The sequence below is a fragment of the Castanea sativa genome, chromosome 12 (assembly GCF_040712315.1).
Source record: "Castanea sativa cultivar Marrone di Chiusa Pesio chromosome 12, ASM4071231v1".
Taxonomy (NCBI): domain Eukaryota; kingdom Viridiplantae; phylum Streptophyta; class Magnoliopsida; order Fagales; family Fagaceae; genus Castanea; species Castanea sativa.
In genome coordinates this window covers 4,722,521-4,744,305 of record NC_134024.1, presented here as the reverse complement: position 1 = coordinate 4,744,305, position 21,785 = coordinate 4,722,521, and the positions used below count along the sequence as shown (strand labels likewise).

The following is a 21,785-nucleotide window of genomic DNA, read 5'->3' as shown; positions in this document are numbered from 1 at the left end:
AAAATCAAATTGTGGAAAAAAGAACAAAAAACTAATGTAATTCATCAAACAATTTGCATTTTCTTTTGATTTACATATAGGGTTTGAATCAACAACAAATTCAAACCAAAAACCCTGTAGATGATGGGAATAAAGTTGAGAATAATAATGAGTTAAGAGAGTTATAAATTGGATTAATTGAGCAAACAAATTCCAAAAAGAAAATTTAAAAATAAAAGAGAAGTATATATTAGAATCTGTGTAGGGAAGACTTCCTGTTGTAGGCTTTCGTGAGAAGAGACATGTGTTTCTTGGAAACCATCAAAGAAAGAAATTCTGAAATAAAGAAAACATGGGAAACATATTGGAAGCAAAAAGTACTACTCACAATACCAATTGAGAATACACTTTGATCATATATATAATTATTTAAGACATACAATTAGAGAAAGATTATTAATCAACCTCATGCAATTCATCTAAAAGTAAAGAAAATTAATCATACAAGAATACATATTTGACATCAAGATTAGACTCAACTTTTACTTAAAATTGAAACCTAAAAAAAAATCCTAGTATCAAAATTTTCAGAATCTCATAACGTAAGATCAGTACCCAATAAAAGAAACAAATGGATTGTAGAGAACCAAATTTAAGGTACATAAACTATCCTACAATTGTATTATGACTATTTGATAATCCTTTCAGATTTTTAATGAGGCTCCTAATCCAAAATTTTATCAAATATGGGAATGACAGATAAGTTTGCTTAAGTTCCAATTCAATTTTTCAATCTCTCTATTAATTTACTTGTAGAAAGTTTTGTAGACAAACTTCGTAAAAAAAAACTGACAGAGAACAATGGTTCTAGGAATTTAATTAAATAAAACTGTATCTCACCAAAGTTCAGTCTATCTCTTGAAAGAAAGAAAATACACTTTTTAATAAACAAACATAAGTTGTTGCGCGCCCTAGCATTGCCCACCTAGGCGTCGCGCACCCTGGCAGCGCGAGCCCACGCGCCGCTCGCCCTGGTGACGCAAGCCCACGCGCCATGAGCTCAAGCGCCGTGAGCTCAGGCGCTATGAGCTCAGGCACTGTGAGCCCAAGCGCTGCGAACGGTTAGGTTCTTCATAAATGGGTTTCTTCGTATGGGTTGGGAGCTAAGGATTGAACAAAAATAGGGAAGGGGCACAAGTAAGGGGCACTTATATATGAAGGTCTTTAGCGACGACTTATTTCCTTTGCTAATGGTATAAGGAGTTTAATGTTTTTAGCGACGAACTTAAATTTCGTCACTAAAGAACCTATATTTTGTTAAGATTTTTAGAGATAAAATTAATATTTCGTCGCTATAGCATACTTTTAGTGACGAATTATGATTTCGTCACTAAAACAATGGAATGAAAAATTATGAATATTTTTAGCGATGATTATTTTTTGTCGCTAGTTCTTCCTTATAGTGATGAAAGGATTTTCGTTACTAATATTATCCACAGCAATACCTACAGTGACAAAATATTTCGTCACTAAAAATTTTAACTTTTAGTAACGAAATATTCCGTCACTATAGATCAATTAAGCTAGCGCCAAAGTTTTTCTCGCTGGCACCCATTTTTCAGATCACAATAGCGACGAAAATTGATTTTCGTTGCTAAATGTTATAATATTTTTCATTATTAGCGACGAAATTTATATTTCGTCACTAAAGCTGTATTTTTAGCAACGAAAAATATTTCCTCACTAAATTTCGTCACTAAAAATACATTTTGTTGTAGTGTATGACAATTTCTCTATACTTTTTTTCATATCAATAAAAAATCCGCCACCCCATTATCTTATGCCACTTTGTTGATTACTAAAAATATTTGCTTTAAAGATTGAAAATAAACAACTTTCAAGGGAAAGAACCATCAAATTTTAATGTGGTTAAGCATTAGAACACAATAGGGGAAAGTAGGACAAATAAGGATCTAAAATATTGTAGACAAAATATTATAAAAGAGTTTCTAGTCCTCTTGCCTACCGAAGTTTTGAACGTGAAATTAACATTCTAGAACGTGCATCACTTTCTTCTACCTTAAAGCATAAACTTGTAAACAAAACTAATATAAATAAATATGTTTAGATCCCACTGGAAGGAAAAGGAAAAATTATACCTTCCAGATGCAAGCCTTGTCTTAAGAGATCTCTGAAATTAACTTTTCTTGAAACTTCAAGCAAAGCTAAACACCAACATAGAAAACATAAATAGTCATAATTTCCATGGGTCAAATAAATTGTTTAAGCATTACAACAAAACAATTGATTTAACAAAAAGGATTAAAGTATGGATCTAAAATATTGTAGAAAAAAGGGGAGTTTCCAGTTGTCTAGTCTACCAAAGTTTTGAACCATAAATTTGAAAGGGATAGATTTTTGGCTGAAAATGGCTTCTCTTGGTGCAATTAGAGGAGCCTAGAAAATTGGAATAATGGTAAGTGGTGGACTCTCATAGAGCATTGTAGAATGGCCACATTAATTTATGCAATAATATTTTTTTTAATAGTATAAACACAAAAGAAAAAAAAATGTAGGATTTCTTGTGAGAGCTCACAAGAAAAACTGTAAGTAGTAGGAAGTAAAAAGAAAAAAATATATTAAACCAAAAGTTAATGGTCTTTTTGTAAAAGAATCAAGATATAAACAAACACCAAAGTTGACATTCATAAGGTTTTAGTGTGTGAACTGCACAAACCTTACCATAACTAACAAATAAAATTTGTAGATTGAAAATCAAGATTAGAATTACCATAACTTGCAGTGGTGTGCCTATTTCCATTTTTTAGATTCATCAGGTCTTTTCCATTTATATCCAGTGGGGTTTTTTAATAAGATTTAAGCTTTCCCACTTTCCTCTCATTCACCCGAGACTGTTGAACCACTAAGCTGTCCTTAGCAATGGGTTTGAAATTATGACCATGATACCCAGGAGTCTTCATATATATATATATATATATATTAAAAAGACAGTTTTATATATGATCCCAATTAAGCACTTGAAGATACATGATGCACAAATTATTCTTGGTAGTTAAAAAATCAATCGTATGCAGCAGTGGCAATCACTAATGTTGTCTGGAATAAATCTTTTCTGTTTGGACAGAACCAAAGACCAAGACCACTTTTAAATTAGACCCAAATTCACAAACTCTAATCGCAATACACAAACCCCCCCTGACCATTGTGATTCATTTAATCTCCTTTCTACTATATAAACCATCAATACCAATCCCAATATTTAACATATGAATGCATAAAAAATTCAAACCCATAGCTCAGTTTCCACTAAAATTTCAAATACACAATCTCAAAGAATCAGAATTTAAAATTCCTTAAGAATTTTGAATTTATATCTAGAATTAAAAGGCTCATAGATCAATGCCTACAGAGAAACTATACACTAAAATCAATTTTCTAAGTGGTAGCCACATGAACCCAGATAAGAATTCACAAAATTAAATCCAAAAAAAAAAAAAAACTAACAATACCCGACAACAGTATTAGCAAAAGAACTGAATAGAAAATCAAAATATTACTTATGCAACAACAGTAATTCAGTCTAGGAATCAACAAAAAGAAGTAAAGCCAATGAACATTAATAACCAAATATTTAGAAAGAGAAAGAGAGAGGGAAAGATTAGATACATGATATTAAGATCATCTCACTTGCGTAACTGGGCCTGGGACATTGGAGATTTTGTGATGGCTATGATGGGTAAAGGCTCAATCATGGGTGGGAGAGATGGCTATGGTGGACTCTCAGGGATATAGAGAGAACAGAGAGGCAGAGAGAACGGTTGGTTTTAGACTTTTAGGGTTTTGAGAATTGAGAGGCAAAGGCAAAGAGGCTTATCGGTAAAACATATATATTTCTTTTTAATATTATGCTGATGTAGAAATTTTTTTTTTTAATATTATGCTAACGTGAAAAATTGTAGGAGTTTTAAAACTTCAGTTTTATATATATATATATTACCTCTCATAGATTTCTAAAGACTAAAATACAAAATTCACCTTCTATGTTTTATTAAAATTCATTTCAATCTTCTAACTTTGTTTTCGTTCATTTCAATCCTCTAACTTTAAAGTTTATTCAATTAAGGTTTTTCCATCAACTTTTGTTATGTACTTATTACTTGGAATTTCATGAGTAAAAGAGATATCTTCTTAATTCATGAGGTTTTCTATTTATTATGTGGTAAATTTGGTAAGTAGTAAAGTCCTACACTACATGCTGCCAAAGTAAGATGAATTGTGAAGTTCTAAAAACTGGTTTGTAATTGCTTTGAGCTAGCTTTCTATAATTTATTGAACAGTTTAGTTCCGCTAATAAGGAATGTTCTTAAACAAAGAGTTTAAGTTTTCGGAAAAACTGGTAATTTAAATTTATCAATGTCATCATTTTTACTATGCTAGAATTTGTGGTTTGTAAATCCTATTGGCTGTAGAATTTTTATTGATTAGATCAATTATAGTCAAAGGCTCAACATCAATGGAGTAAAAGATTTTGTGCCTTCATGATTTTTACCTTTTTTTTTTTTTTTACTGTTACCTTTCTTTACAGATCATCAATGACTTGCTTGATCCAACAGGGCAGAACCTACGAATATGGGAGGATGCTCATTGCTCAGGTGCTTATATATAATAGAGTAGGAAGGTTAATGATTGTGAGCTTCTATGTGATTTTCTCCACTTTTCACAACTTTGTTGTCAAACATGATAATATAGCTGCTTCATCTATCAAATTTTCCCCTTTATTCTTGTTACCTGAATGGTTTTTTTCCCCTGAGTGTCTATATATGAAATATATTTGAATGCTACTGATAGATTATAATTTTGGATGTCATATTTCATTACACTTTAGTGTGCCAATTGAGCCATTTCCCAGAGCTTAGGGTTCTATTTTCGTACGTAGTCAACTCATTACATAAATTGGGTAGAGGATTCCCTTGTCTTTTACACCCAATGAGTAGCATAAAGATATTACAAATTTGTAGTATATGCATGATGAGTTGGCTTGAGGGTGAAGATATTTCTAATGGCCCTTAACATTAATTTGTTTCTTTGGAAAAGTATTTGATGTGTGAAGGTTGCCACCAAAGTAGCTTTTTTCACGTGGAAAGCTGCCAGAGGTAAGAGATTCTTACAATGGATAATTTTCATTGGAAATATCTGTATTGTAGAGTGGTGTTGCATGCATGTGCAAGAGACATGGGGGAGTCCGTACGTACGTAGGTCATTTGCTCTTTCATTGCGAGTTTGCATCTTATCTACGGTCACTGCTCACTGTTGTTTTGTTTGTTTGGGCTTCACTGGGTTATGCCGAAGAGGGTGATGGAGTTGTTGTTGTTGTGAGTATGCATCTCATCTATGATCGCTGGTGTTTTGTTTGTTTGGGCTTCACTGGGTTATGCCAGAAAGGGTGATGGGGCTGTTACATGGCTTGTTGGAAAGGAAGCTTTGGTAGACGCCGAAGTGCTGATCTATGGGGGGCAGTTCCTTTGTGCCTTACGTTGGGTCTTCATTTCACTTAAAACCTTTTGAGGAATCGATAATCTCAAGAATTAATAATTATGTACTTGAAAAAAAAAATTGTATTCTTTAAGGTATATAATAAATCAATATTATCATTTATGAGTAGTTGGGAGTAGTTTTTTAAAATCATTATTTTAAGGGATTTGTTAATAGATTAATGACATGGAAAAATCTTTACACTTTATTATAAATGAAAGGTTAAAATTAGAAGAATTTTACACATTAGAATACCTTAAGAATTTTAAAGGATTTCAATCCATCATAAACTATCCTTAACTTTATAAATAGACATTAATTTCTGTCTCTAATTTACATGTGCCCATAAGTTTGAAAAAATAGTTGACACCATGGCAATTGTGTCCTCAAAAACAAAATTAGGGTTCAATTAATGCTGGGGTAATTACATCCTTTTTTTTGGATAAGTTGGTAATTACATCAATTTGATTAGCTAGAGATGAATTTTTGTTTTTCTCAACAAAAAAAAAAAAAAAAGATGAAATCTTGTAGAAGCCAGGTGTGTACGATAATTTCATGAGTAGAGAATTTCTTTCTTTATTTATTTGAATCGGTTATGTGATGACTTGGCATTGAGAATTCAGTTTACTCAAGGTTGGATTGGTCAACTGGAGTCAAGGCATGAATCAAGCTTTAATGAAACTTGATCGATCAAGTTGCAGTAGACCCTAACAAATGCACACATGCAACTGTTGTTTTGAGCATCTAGTAATGGTATTATTTCTATTCCTTCCATATCCATGTTCAAAAGATTAAGTACATGTATAAACACTTTTCTCATGAAAACGATTTTTTTTTAATGATATATTGTTGATTTTTTTTTTATATAATTTATGATATATTGCTCATTAATTATCATCTACTAGGTAATTATATTTATTTATTTTGCACTTAGTATTTTTTTTTTTTTTTGAGAAGATAGTTTAAATTGTGTAGAAGAGAAAGATACTAGTCTACATTTTGGGGAGGAACATTCCTATAACTATTGATTCTCATACATAAAACATTCCTAAAACAATTGATCGTCATGCATCTGTTTTGTAATTATCAAAGTATATAAATGGTCATAGCTTGGTTTAATATGCTCATACCATAAAATAAAACAATTTACGGTTTCATACATATTATCACCATTTATAAGACTTAACTGCAAAACATTTTATGTTTCACTACCAAAAAAAAAAACTTGCAATTAAAACACGATTCCAAAATAACACCTATTCACCTTTTTCAATTACAAAATATGCAATTTCAATTATAAAAAGATAACCATATTAAAGAGCTTGGATATTATCAAAGAGCATGTATTTCTAGTACAATCCCACTATAAAATCCAACTAAGCAAGTAACAATAAGTCTAATAATAAATCCTGTCAAACTAGGAAGTAAAATCTTTTATATGATGGTCTGATGGTAAAATTGCTTGGTGGTCCTTTTGGAGGGACAATCCACAAGTATCAGCTCTCCTGATAGAAGTTTCCTACACCAGAGACAAAAGATGAAGAAAAGAGTTACTAGATGTTTAATGCTAAACTTATTACTGTTATGATGCAGAAAATAACAACAAATCATTATGTGATTATATATGTTAGCTCTACTGCAGTATTTGAGTGAAAGAAGAAACAAACTGAAACCAAAACTAAGTACTAATAGAAGAGGGAAAAAAAAGGTATTTGGATGAAGGATTTCCTGATTTAAACCTATTCAAAATAAAAATATTAGTTGATTGTAAAATTGTAAATATGATTATAATTCTTGACTATTATACCATAAGATAAGTATTTACTAAAACAAAAACGACATGTAGAGTCACCAATAGGAATTTGGCCTTTGAAAGATTAAAAATATAATTTGTTGAGTTTAAAAAAATTCAACAAGAAGTGGCATAATTTTTCATTGGTCAACATTTGTTTGGCATAATTTAGTGACGAAACTCCAAAGCCTTCAAACTAATTATTTTACTATTCAACTTATTTTTACTACTATTCATAGGTCTCACTGTACTTTTTGGTACTATTCATAGATCTCACTGTACTATTTCAGTTAAATTTTACCTTTATTTATAATACTTTCAACAAAAAGTTTTCAACTTCAACAAAATAAGCGGATTTCAAATAAGCCCTAAATTTGTTCAGTCAAGTTCTGAAAATTGGTTAGTTAATTAGCATTAGCTAGCAATAGATTTCACAAGTATATATATATTGAAAATGCAAATTAGAAATATATGTTAAAGTCAATCATCAACTTAAAAAAGACAATCAAACATAGAGTAGATGAAAATAAAATATTATGAAAATGGGATGGGATACCTGTGGTGCCTTATTCAACATCCATTCAAACGAAAGGAACTTCACATCGCATGCAGAAATGGAAAGACAAACCTAGATGTACTGGGTACACTAGTTTTAGAGAATCTCGATTCGTTGACTTGTGTGTCCCCAAAATGGTACTTGACAATCAATTCAGTATTGCGCTTACTAAGAAAACTAGTATCATCATATGGATGAAAAGCCACTAGTTGACAATATTTTGAAGGGTTCATTTGAAGCAGATTGTGTTCTTCAGCATCCATTCATAGTTATTGTTAATCCCTCTACAATGACATTGAAGCAGCCAAATACAAAATTTTGATTCATCAGAATGAGTAAAATGAATTTGACCCTTACTTACTCCTACACATCCAAGTGAAATAAATGGTTCTTCAAGATAGAATACTCTTTCCCCACATAAAACTGTCTTTTATCTAGTCTATTTATGTTTTCTTTGGGTGTAACAAATTTAGGGAGCTCAATTGCTTGAACTTGAAAACTTTCTTGATCAACCAAAAACCTAATCAAATGGCCTGAGCTAGATAATCTATATAAGGCTCCCTCAAACTAAACCGTTTGTTTTTCCCAGTAAGCCTTAACAACATGATCTTCGAGCTGATATGTCAAACTAATCCAATCTCTACTCTTTGAATTAAAAATATCGAGCACATTAAAACCTTGAAAATGAACAATTTTATAGTGAGATGATTTAGAAGGGTCATAAGCCAATACTGCATAAAAGTTGTCTCTTGTTTTTGGATTATTAGGCTTAGCCATAATATGAAATTGTTTGGTTAAAGGGTTAAGTACAACATAATGACATAAGATTGAAGTTGGTTGAGATATATTCGGCCCTTTAGTATTTTTTATCGAAAATAGAACCAAACCATTGCAAATATCAAGCAACTCTTGTATTGGAAGGTAAACCAAACCTTTGTAAATATCAAACAACTCTCGCATCAAAAGGTTAGACATCATGAGATTTCCGCACCAAGCATCAAACTTCTCTTTGATAAGAGAATCCTCAAAGAAAACACATTCACCAAACTATGAAACTAGTCCAGAATAAGTAAGCTTTGCCGCCATGTTGGGATAGCAGAAATCGATGATCAAACGCTGCCATGATTTAGAAACACGCGTAAATGTGCTAAGAACCCTTGCGGGTAAGCTGCTGAGAATTTCAATCTTCAAATCATCAGGTAAATCGTCGAAAGTTGTAACAACATCATTCTTCAAAGCATCAGCCAAATTGCCTAAGGTTGCCAAATTGCTTTGTTTTTCTTGAAATATCTATACTTCTGTACTATATATAAAAGGACTCCCATTTTGCAATTGAATTTTTATGTGGTTCAAAAATACTCTTATTAATGAAGGGTAACTTCATTTAGAAACAAAGTCATAAATATTAAATAACAAATTTCATTTTGAATTCAAAAAGAGGACTCCTAAAATTTAGTATTTTTTCCCTTCATATTCAAAAAAGAAATTACAATTACTACTTATCTCTAAAATTTATCCTTTTTATTTGTTTGAAAAATAAAAAATATATATTTCTAATTATAATAAATACATAATACAAATTATTAACTTTTACCCAAAAAATAAATAAAAGAGTCTCTAAGCACGTGCTCATACGCATGCTTAGAACCTAGGCACTGTCAAAGTTGAAGCTAGAGCCTAACCACTTAGCTAAGCTTGCAAGCTAATGCTCAATAATAACAAAAAAAATACTTGAAGTAAACTTAACACAATTTTTTTTTTATAAAAACAACTTAACACAATTCTATTCTACTTAATTAAATTATTCATCTCTTACAAGAATATTAAAAAAATTATAATTAAATTCCTTCAAAGATATTCAACTTTACTTCAATTATATTAGTCAATTTTGCTAGCTTTATTAATTTAATATATTTATTTATAATTTAGATAATTATTAAATTAATTATGACGTCATCACAGTTCGACCTCGATTTGACCATGGTCCAACCTTAAAAACCTCGAACCTCTCCCTTTTACGGTTCATTAAACAGTCCGGGTTTCAAAATCATGTGCAACACTTGTAGAGAATTTTCAACCAAATCACCATTAACAGGTTGAAGAAATTTCAACAAAGCTATGCCTAACTTTTCAAAAATGACAGGTTAGTTGAAAATTTGAATAGTTTTGACTCGGTAAATTAAGCAGATTAGACAGGTTAATTTTAATAAATTGTTTTATGTGTATACTAAATTTTTTTAAATTCTTTTACCTTTTACCTATAAAATTAATAAGTTGTATTTTAAAAAATCCAATAAACCATTTGTATGAAATCATAGAAAGTGTCACTTTCCTATAATCAATTACAAAAATTAGGGTCCAATTAATGATTGTTAAAGGAACACTTATAACTTAATTCTCTCAAAAATGACACATATATATATATTGGAAAATTTCACTTTTTCACTATAAAACTATATCCTATTTTACTTTTTCTTTTTCTTTTTTTGATAGAAAGGTAGAAGACATTTTATCCATTATATATATATATATATATATATATATATCAAAATTCACAATTAACCTCCAAAAGTATAAAAGTAATAATAATACTTAACTTTTTGTCATCTATTTTGAGTTAAATCTAACGGAATTTATAAATTAGTCTGTTTTAAGTTAAATCTAACAGAATTTATAAATTAGTCCTTTAGTGTTATGAGAAATATACAATTATACATGGATTAAAATAAAAATTTTAAAAATAAAAAATAATTTTAAAAATAATACTGTGTGGTGGGCCATTTTGAGATTGTGGGTTGAGCTTTCTCCTGCCACACTATGGCCCAAAGGCTCTGGTTAAGAGAGTTAGGACCAGTCTGATTGCAACTCACCTCAATTCGGCTTGTGCGCAAACTAGAGCCCCTTTGTTAGTACCTCGGTCACATGCCCATGGCAAATGAAACTGTTACAAGAAAGTTATGGCAAACAAGTATAATATAGCAACAATAAAAGAAATGTGCATACCGTTAGCCAAGATAAACAAAGAATTTCCAACCAGAATAAAGAAAAGAGTAATATGACAATAGAGACACAACAAAATGTCAATAGCGTAGATGAAATAACAACAATATTCAAACAGTAAGAAAACAAAGAAGAAACGGTTAGTCTGCCATGCTTGATTGCCTTACGGAGTTAAGACCAAAGAGGAAACCGTTTCCTCAATGTGGGTAACCTCATAGGAAAGTCCTGCCACGGAAATTACCCACTTTGATAGAACGGGCTTGAATAGCTTATGTTCCAGAAATCCTTAATCCTTAGTAGAGGGCAGGCTTTTAGAGGGAGAGAAGGGATTAGTCTATTAGTGTATGTTTGTTGTCTCACTCTTGCTTACTCTTTCTGTTTTTCCTTCTTCTTCTCTAAATTTTCTGCTCTATATCTCTTGTTCCGTGTTTTTTTTGTGATGTGTTGTGTTGTGCGTTGCCTCTATTCTGTTATTGTGTTCTATCTTGTGTTGTTTTTACTGTGCTCGGCAAAGGTTTCTTTTATATTGCCTGCCGTGGCTAGATTTTTATCATTTCACCCCTTAACCACTTTTGTCTGGGTATGGGTGTCCTTTCAGACCACCTTTTGGTTTGTCAGCTGCCCAACCACCACCATTTACCTGTACTGGCCATGCCACATCTCATTACTAGACAAAAAGCCATATTTTGTTTACTTGTTTACCGTGGCATTCCCATCCAGATAAGGGTAGGCATTCTCTCTTACTAACCCTATGTCATGCACCTAGTGATTTCAAATCATTTTTCCCTTTTTTGGATAGTATATCATACCAACAGCACATTTCTCCCAAAAGAGTTTAAGCGGGAACCCCAGAACAAGCTTCCCCCTTCTCCCCACCGCCAGATCATACCATCTCTAACCTCTAACTCATGGCCCACCACTCTTGTATTGGTTGGGTACAAGTTGGTGGTATCTAGGCCTTGTGCGTGCTTCACTTCCATGTGTGTTCATAGTTTGTTTGCTGCTCATGCGTTTGCCATAACCTGAAGCCTCGTCTGTGTATTCTCCTGCTCATTCTTGGCTTCTTGTGGCGTGATAGGATTTCTAAGCCTTTGTTCTTAATAACTTGTTTCCTTCCTAGACTAGGCCTTACTTGATTGTGGGCTTTCCTTCTTTTAAACCCGTTCTTTGTTCCTTCCATGGTCTGCTAGCACTTCTGTCATGCCATCTTGCCATTCCTGTTGTGCTATTGTACAACCCGTACTTGCCAAGCTTTCCTTTGGGTTTACTGTACACTTTTCCTTTGCTTAATTCCAGTGGCCCAGTGTTATCATTGGACTAGCATTCATACTAGTTTGGGCTTTTTTTACCCATTCCGTTGGCTCCAAGCTTCCTTGGCCCATTTCATCCATTTGGGCATCCTCGGCCCATTTCCTTCTCTTGGGCATCCTCGGCCTATTCCAATTCTTCACTCTCATTGGCCTTTACTAAGTCTTTTGGGCTTCCTCAGCCCAAATGTCCATATCATTTTCCTTTAGGGTTTATGGGCTTGCCATCAACCCCTTATTTACTTAATTCATTACTTCAGGCCTCTTTACCCCATTATTGCTTACTTTTCATTTCTCATAGTGCCCTCGAGTTTATTACTTCTCTCTTTAAGCTCCCTTAGGCCCACTTGCTTTTTTGAGGCTCATTCTCTATTTTCCAAACCTATAATTCATTATTCCTGTCATTTAGACTTAATGAGTTTTATTCCCAATTTACTAACTTTTTTTCTTCCCGTATTGTTGGGTTTCTTCCTCTTATTAAACTTCTTGCCAAAATGAGCACTAAAATACTGTAATAAAGTGAGAGTAACTAATATATACAGTAATATGTAAATATCACTCCAACAGTCCACACCCCGCAAATCTTGAAAATATTGCATATCTGAACACCGTTAGCCCAACCGTCATCTCATCTCTCTCACTTCATTCCCAATTTCCCAACTGAAAAAAACCGAGTGAGAAGTCCTTCAACTCACTCGTCCGATCCAATCCACTCCAATCCCATCCAACTCAGTCTCCAACAACAATGCTAGATCTAGGTCCATTCTCCAGCGAGAGCTTCGACGCGAAGAAATGGATAAACTCGGCGACTCAGAGTCGCCACCCGCAGGACTCGCTCGACAACCACCTGGTCGATCTGGAGATGAAGCTCCAGATGGTCTCGGAGGAGATCGCCGCCTCTCTCGAGGAGCAGAGCTCCTCCGCTCTCCTCCGCGTTCCGCGTGCCAACCGCGACGTCGTCCGATTGCGCGACGACGCCTCTTCGCTCCGCTCCGTCGCCGCCGGAATCCTCCAGAAGCTCAAGAAGGTGCATTTCTTGACTTTTGTTTGTTATATATATTCGAATGAACAAGTTAGAGAGAGTTTTGCATTGTGAGATTTGCGTGACTATTGTATTCATTGTTCACTGGATTTTGTTGTGCCAATCGTAATTGTTTGATTTTTGTTGCGTTATTGTTTGGATACTGAGAAAATGTGCCAAATCTAAGGAGAATTAGAGAATGCATTGTTAGATTTATGTTGCTTGGTGGATCAGACTGTATCATTGTTCAGTTTGTGCCAATTACAATTTTTTTTAAAGAAAAATTGTATATTTCGTTGCGGTATTGTTTGGTTACTGAGAAATGTGGCAAATTTAATGAGATTAGAGTTTTGCATTATTAGATCTGCGCTGTTGATGGATGAGAGTGTATAATTGCTCACTGAATTGTGCCAATTACGACGACTTTTTAAAATATTATTGTGGTGGTAATGTTTAGTCACTGAGGAAATGTGTCAAATATGCGGAGACTAGAGTTTGCATTATCAGATTTGCAATGTTCGGTGGATGAGAGTGTATAATTGGTCACTGGATTATGCCAATTAGAATTTCTTGTTTATGTTTTTTGGGGTATTGTTTGGTTATTGGGGAAATGTGGCAAATTTAAGGAGATTAGAGCTTCGGTAGATGAGTGTATCATTGCTCTTTGAATTATGCCACTTGCAAGTATGTGCTTTTTGTTGGGGAGAGTGTGAACTTTTTTGCTAAATTTTGCCTATACAACCATTTGATCTCATTTCTCCTTAACAAATCTAAAGGTGGGTGTTATAGATTTGTGTGAGAATGCTGTTAGTTTAGTTTGACCGATGAGGAAATGTGACCAAAAGGGAGGCATTGAGGCACTGGGGTTTTTATTATTTGGGAGTTGAGAATATGCATGTGCTATGTATGGTGAGGGTATTAGAATTGGGGCTCGGTTTAGGTGACCTTCTAATTATAGGAAAACTCAAGGAAAAGGAACATGGGATTAGAAATTTGAAATTGAAATATCTCATTTCTAGATCTTTTTGAAATTGATGCCATCTTGGCATTTCATTTCTGGACATACCAAAAAACATTAATTGAGTTCTTCAACATGGCAATATCATGAGAAGGGCATATGACAGCATGCAGAATCTCTAAATTCTTAAGAGGAGATTGTGAATAATATCATCATCAAGTTATTGGGTTCTTTGCCTGGCTTTGAGTAGCATGCGCTTAACAGTGACTTTCTCTTATATAATATATTTATTTTGGTTTAACTTTGTTTTTGTAATTTTTTTCTACATTTATTTACATTGTGCTACTGATCTTTTCTGGTGGATAGCATCTGCCAGCAAGGTATCAAATTTATCCAAATTTAGATGGATATTACATGGCAAGCTGCTCTCTCTCTCTCTCTCTCTCACTCACAACCATTTTGTTGTCATCTTCAGGCGGAGGGAAGCTCAGCAGAATCTATAGCTGCCCTTGCTAAAGTTGATACCGTCAAACAGAGAATGGAAGCCGCGTATGAGACTTTGCAGGTAGAATAATCCTGGTTTCTTGTATGTGTTAGTCATAGGAGTTGATAAAATGTAGCAAATGAAGATTGTTTGTTTAATTAGGTATACTTATTTGCATGTAAGAACAGGATGCTGCTGGGTTAACTCAACTAAGTTCTACTGTGGAAGATGTTTTTGCCAGTGGTGATCTTCCTCGGGCTGCAGAAACTTTGGCTAATATGAGGCATTGCTTGTCTGCTGTTGGGGAGGTAACATTTTTTTCTTAGTGTTACATCAAGTAGTGGGTTTGATATTCATGAAGTTTCACCATTTGACTTTTTCTCCTTCATACCCTTCATTTTAGGTCGCTGAATTTGCTAATGTTAGGAAGCAACTTGAGGTCTTAGAGGATAGATTAGATTCAATGGTACAGCCTCGTCTAACAGATGCCATATCCAACCGCAAGGTAAGATCTTCCTGCAGAACCCTGTCTTGTCATTTGTAGCTATCTGTTTCTCAACTCCTTGTCTTACACATGATAGATTATTTTGTGTTTCCACTTATTATTATTATGCAGGTTGATGTTGCTCAAGATTTGCGTGGAATCCTCATTCGAATTGGAAGATTCAAGTCTTTAGAGCTACATTATTCAAAAGTTCACTTAAAGTCCATAAAGCAGCTCTGGGAAGATTTTGACTCAAGACAGCGAATTAGTAAGCTTTCTAGCGAGAGGAATGAAGTGGAAAGGCTATCAAGTAGTAACGAGTTTCAATCAAGTTCACCTTCAATTTCTTTCTCCAGTTGGTTGCCAAATTTCTATGATGAGCTGCTACTTTATCTTGAGCAAGAATGGAAGTGGTACAGTTCATTCTTCTTTAGAAGCCTAAATATTTAGTCACATTTTGTGAAGAGTTGTTTGTTCAAAAGTATAGAACTAGACTGATTATTTCTTTATAAATTTCATGATAACATCACATAAAATTGGTTGCGATTAACAGCTGAAGCTAGTTATTTTTGTGAGGAAAAGGATTGTATCCATTTTTCTTTTAAATGAAAATGGTCTATCTCATGATCATGTTTTAGTTTTTAAATCTAAAGGTGTACATGGTGTCAGGTCATTTAAAGTTAGTTATCATTCCTTATTTTGTGGGCTCAATCTTAAATAATGTGGCACCTTGTACTCTCTTAGATTTCTTCTCAATATGTCATTATGAGAGTATCTGATTCTTTTCACAATTTTAATAGAAAGTGTGTTCTTATGTGAGAAAGTTCACCATAGTCCTATTTAGTGGTAGTTTGAACTTCTAATCTTCTATTGTTCACTGGTAGAGGAGATTATTTCACCTTTGTTTAAAAAAATATATATTTCAAAGGGTATTTGTTGGTTTTTTAACTTACACATTGTCCTATATTCTTGAAGAAAATAAGTTTTTCTAAACAAGTAATGGCAAACAAAATTTTCTTACCTAATTCTGCCAAAAAAGGGGAACCTGTAGTGAGTAAATAAGTGGTCAGTGCATTGCATTATTTCATACTTACCTTACCTGTGAGAACATATCATTGCCTTTTTCCCCCCAGTTATCAGAATTTTCTGAACTATATATTGATTGATTTTCTGAGATATATAGATTTATCAAGATAAATTGATTTCTTTTCCCTGGTTGATGAAGTGAAATTTACCTTTGATTAATTTCTATGATATGCATCTCATGTTTTGAGTATTATGGATGTCTTATGCAGATTAGTTCATGTTCCCCATACATTTTTTTGTTACATGCTTAATTTTAACATTGCATTTTCAGAATGCATTACTTGATTATAACACTCCGCTTGTTTTGAAGTAAAATATTTTCAAATGTAAAATATTTTGCATGTAAACATACCTGTTATCTTCCAATTGTGGAATTTGACCATTTAATCTAAACTGTTGTCTGCAGGTGTATGGTTGCTTTTCCCGATGATTATAAAAATCTGGTCCCAAAACTATTAATTGAGACGATGGGAGCCGTGGGATCAAGTTTTGTTTCTCGTATCAACCTTGCAACTGGCACTGTTGTTCCTGAAACAAAAGCATTAGCTAAAGGTTGCATTTTATATCTTTCAGAGTTCATTGTGAAAATGACAATTATTCTTTTGGTATTAAATGTTCTACATTATCTGATGGTGATAGAGTGTTCTGCCTCTTAACTGGTGTGGCATGTTAAAATCAGCATTAACTCTGGTTTTGAATTCCCCTTTTTGTATGTAAAAATATTAGGCTGCTAAGAATTGCTGACAGGCTATAAACTAAGCAATGACTAAACCAAGTTAGTTTACTTTTAATTCCTGATCACTAATTATGCCAGAATAACAAAATAAATGCAAACTAAATAAAAGAGTTTATTTTTTGGTCGGAGAATTATGAAAGGTTATTTTCTCATTCATTATCCCTCCATGATTACACATCTCTATCCCATGATACTTTGAGATGGTTACTTAGGGAGAATCAAATTTTACTTGATTGCTGAGGAAAAGAAAAGAATACTGTTTTCCTGCATTTGATTGTCAAGAAATAGTTGGGTCCCACCATCAACTGTTTTCCTGGAGGAAATAATTTCCCACAAATCCTACTCCTGAAATTTTAAACGAGATTATTTATGTCTGATGGGAAAGACATGAGACCACTTCCTACAAAATATTATTGCAAAACAAACTGTTGGAAAAAAGAGTAAGTCTCTTTCCATTTTCTGGTTTTCCTAAGAAGTATTTCCCTGCATGTTTTTCTTGACAAACAAACACAGCATACTAGAGGTTCAGTTTTGATTATGTTTAAGTTTTGGAAAACTTTTCAAATTTTAATGTCGAAGTTGGATACAAGTTCTTTTGATCACACAGTCTGAATTTGTATGCTGAACCTAAGAAAGAAGTTGGATTCCATAAGATGCAGCCTATTTTATCCATCTGGCATTTCTTGTTGATTTGCTCTCAAAGTAAGGTGACAATCCACTATGATTATACTTAGTGCAGCAAAGAATTCCTTTCTTTTTTCTTCTGGTAACTGGTCCATCTGTCAACAGCAATAGCTTTTCTCCCCTGCCTTTTGAGCTGGGATAATCAATTGGTCCATTTATTCATGCCCTTGTTCTGTGAGTATGATGGGGTTAACATTCCTTGAAGCTGTTACATCTTTTTCATATGGCTGGTTAACCTGAATTTGTGTTTCTAGAACTGATGATCATACCATGATTGACTGGCATGATCAATCTTGTGCTTGGTGGATTTGTCAATCCCATATATGACTTGCAATTCCTTTTTCTTTTAAAAAAATAAAAATAAAAATAAAAAAAATCTTTATTTGTTTATTATTATTGCCTAGTCAATTTTTGAATGTATAGTGGCTTGAGATTTTAGGTTTGGTTCCAAGTTGTGGTCAGATTTGTTGTATAAATAGAATGAGTTCTTTCTCTTATCTTTTTACTTTGGGATCAGTTCTTTAATGTCTTATCCTAACATTCCTTTTTATAACTTCAGGTATTTTGGATATTCTATCTGGAGATATGCCTAAGGGTATTAAGATTCAGACTAAGCATCTAGAGGCTCTTATTGAATTACACAATATGACGGGGATATTTGCAAGGAATATTCAGCACTTGTTTTCAGAATCTGATCTCCGAATTCTAATGGATACCATGAAGGCTGTGTATTCTCCCTATGAATCATACAAACAGAGGTGAAATTATAAACCAAACGAAAAGTGTTGTTTCAACTTCTTACTGAATGTAGTGAAGCGTGTTACAAAGGCCTTTTCTTGTTGTTGGCCTAAATATGTAAAAGTTTTTGTTCCACTTGGGTTTTCAATTGGAGTTTTCTTATGCTTAGACACGGAAGTATGCTTAGGTTGACATTATAGTTTCAACTTTAGATACAAATGGGAAACCAAAAGAATTGTGATTCCAGAAATCATTATGAATATGTCAAAAGCACATGGACAATGACTTAAGAATTTGAATTGTTGTCACATATAAATTGAACTACCAAAAACTTTTTCACTGTGAATGTTTTGCATCTTCCCAAAGTCTCTTGGACAATGATATGTACTATGGAAGGCTTCACACTGTCATGTTTAAAGAGATACTAGTTTGGAAGAACACTGCTGTTTTGCTGATATTTACAATGTATTTTCTATATGATGGTTTGAGTTTAGAACATTGGCTTTGGAGCAACATAAAGTTATGCTGTCAATTCATCACTGATCTGCTTTTGATTTTCTTTTTTTATAACTGATTGGAGAATGTATTCCAGTGTTTTCCATTAGTTAATTACAATGAAATGTGTCCTAGGTATGGGCAGATGGAGCGTGCTATCCTCTCGTCTGAGATCGCTGGGGTGGATCTGAGGGGAGCAGTTACTCGTGGTGTGGGAGCCCAGGGAATTGAACTCAGTGAGACAGTTCGCAGAATGGAGGAATCTATTCCCCAAGTTATTGTACTTCTTGAGGCAGCTGTTGAGAGGTGTATCAGTTTTACTGGTGGTTCTGAAGCTGATGAGCTAATACTTGCACTTGACGACATAATGCTACAGTACATTTCTACCCTGCAAGAAACACTCAAATCGTTAAGAGTTGTATGTGGAGTGGATCATGGTGGTGATGGTGTCAGTTCAAAGAAGGAGATTTTGGACAAAAAGGATGGAACTCAAAGTACACGCAAAGTTGACTTGATCTCCAATGAGGAGGAGTGGTCCATTGTCCAAGGGGCTTTACAGATCCTCACAGTTTCAGATTGTTTAACAAGCAGATCTTCTGTCTTTGAAGCTTCCTTGAGAGCTACCCTTGCTAGGTTGAGCACAAGTTTGTCTCTTTCAGTATTTGGTTCGAGTCTGGACCAAAACCAGTCACATGTAAGTGATGATGGAACTGGGGAACAACATTTGGGTGGAAGGGCTGCCTTGGATGTGGCAGCTGTGCGGCTTGTTGATGTTCCCGAGAAGGCTAGGAAACTCTTTAATCTCTTAAATCAGGTATGAGCAGTCTCATCTTGCTCTCTTTTTTTGGGGGGGTGAGGGGGGGGGGGGGGGGATTTTCGCATTTTTCTTCTTATAGTTATAACAAATTAACAATCTTATGTTATGATACAGTCTAAAGATCCCCGATTCCATGCACTTCCAGTTGCATCTCAGAGAGTCACAGCATTTGCTGACACAGTGAATGAACTTGTATATGATGTCCTCATATCTAAAGTACGGCAACGCCTCAGTGATGTTTCTCGTTTGCCAGTCTGGTCATCAGTTGAGGAACAAACTGCTTTCCATCTTCCAACCTTCAGTGCATACCCCCAGTCCTATGTGACCAATGTTGGTGAATATCTACTAACCTTACCGCAGCAGTTGGAGCCTCTTGCTGAAGGCATCTCCAACAACGATGCCAATAATGACGAGGCACAGTTCTTTGCTACTGAATGGATGTTCAAGGTAAGGGGAAAATTTTTAGTCGAGGTGCCAAAAGTTTTTGACCAGTTGACCATGTGTGTTTTTCTCATTTAGTATTATTTTTTATTTCTAGCTTGTTAATAATGAGGATGATGCTGTATCAAATTGGTCCCAACCTATATACGTTTATATAGAGTATAGGTGCCATTTGTGAAGCCTTGGCACTGAAGATAGTCTTATTGGCTTAGAATTCCCTCTATATATATATATATATGTATGTATGTATATACTAAACAAAAATAGCACGGTATAGTTAGATTCTCCCGGAAAATCAGTTGCTTGTTTTCACTTGGATAGGCTTGGGACCCGGCCTTGTCCTCTTCAGGAACTTCCTAACTGGCCCCTTAATTCTTTGAATTTTTTCTTGTAAGATAAGATAATTTTGGCCAAGGTGGTTTGTGCTGCTATAAATATGATGCCTGGATATGGTATTTGAAAACCAACTGGTTTTGTTGAAGCTTAAATACAATTAACTTTCTTCAATTTTTATTCTGATAATTATGCTATTCTCAGTATAAAAATCCTTCATATTATGTTTGTAAATGAACTAGAGTGACCAAATTTCCGATGGATGTTGATTATTCTCTATCATAGGTTGCAGAGGGCGCAACTGCACTTTACATGGAACAGTTGCGTGGGATTCAGCACATATCAGATCGTGGAGCACAACAGCTATCAGTTGACATTGAATATCTTAGTAATGTGCTTTCCGCTCTATCAATGCCAATCCCTCCAGTTCTTTCCACATTCCACACTTGCCTTTCTACCCCAAGAGATCAGCTGAAAGATCTTCTGACATCAGATTCAGGAAACCAGCTTGATCTTCCAACAGCAAACCTTGTATGTAAGATGCGGCGTGTAAATTTAGATTAGTGAAGTTTACCCATTGGGAAAAATTTTTAATGTTGAAATAGAGTACACACCCCTTTTATCATATATTCAGGTTGGACTGCTGTTATTTTGGCCTTTGTTGTTTATTGCATTTGAAAGTAAAGCCATAGACAAAAGGTATTACATGATATTTTGATGTATACAGATTTTTTCGCCCTCAGCAAGCACATGTATATTGCCTAGTCAAAAAGTTTTGAAAATTTTGAGCTATGTTGTACAGTAAATTTGGAGTGTGGAGTGTGGAGTCTGGTTCTGTTGCTTTTTTTCTTGTTTTTCCCGTCTTGTTTTACCTGATCATTGTAATTTTGGTTCTTAATTTTTGCCCCCATAGTACATCCCCAATGTACTCGGGTTGGCTTTTTTTCTTAATATTTTTTCGTTACCTATAAAAATATATATATTAAGTGATTTTCACGTTGCATCATAATCATATACTTTTATTGGAGTACTTGTGATTTGTGATTGACAATCTTCTTGGTATAAAAGAAATGAAAAACTAAATATTGTTGAGTTACAAAATTTCTTTCAAACTTGAGGATAGCTCTTATTTAAATTTTAAATTCGAAAGTGGGGAGAAATAGTAAATGTGATTTGAAAATCAAGATGGAGACTTTGGTTAGGTTTCCCAAGTGAAAAGAATTACCTTTAACTTGTTGGCAGGATTCACATTAAACCAATCGAAGCTATCAGCTAGACACTCTTCATCTGAATAATATCTAAAAATCAAAGCATAGCATTT

General features: G+C 34.0%; 1 protein-coding gene across 1 annotated transcript; it reads left to right on the top strand.

Annotated features, from left to right (window-relative positions):
- The first annotated feature begins 12,774 nt into the window (after positions 1–12,774).
- On the top strand, positions 12,775–21,281 carry LOC142620993 (conserved oligomeric Golgi complex subunit 7). The gene is made up of 10 exons (XM_075794310.1): positions 12,775–13,214; positions 14,642–14,731; positions 14,839–14,958; positions 15,054–15,155; positions 15,267–15,547; positions 16,627–16,772; positions 18,200–18,398; positions 19,009–19,687; positions 19,805–20,137; positions 20,750–21,281. Exons 1-10 carry the CDS (start codon positions 12,933–12,935, stop codon positions 21,026–21,028), a joined length of 2,511 nt encoding a protein of 836 aa, XP_075650425.1. The 5' UTR covers positions 12,775–12,932; the 3' UTR covers positions 21,029–21,281.
- Positions 21,282–21,785: the final 504 nt, after the last annotated feature.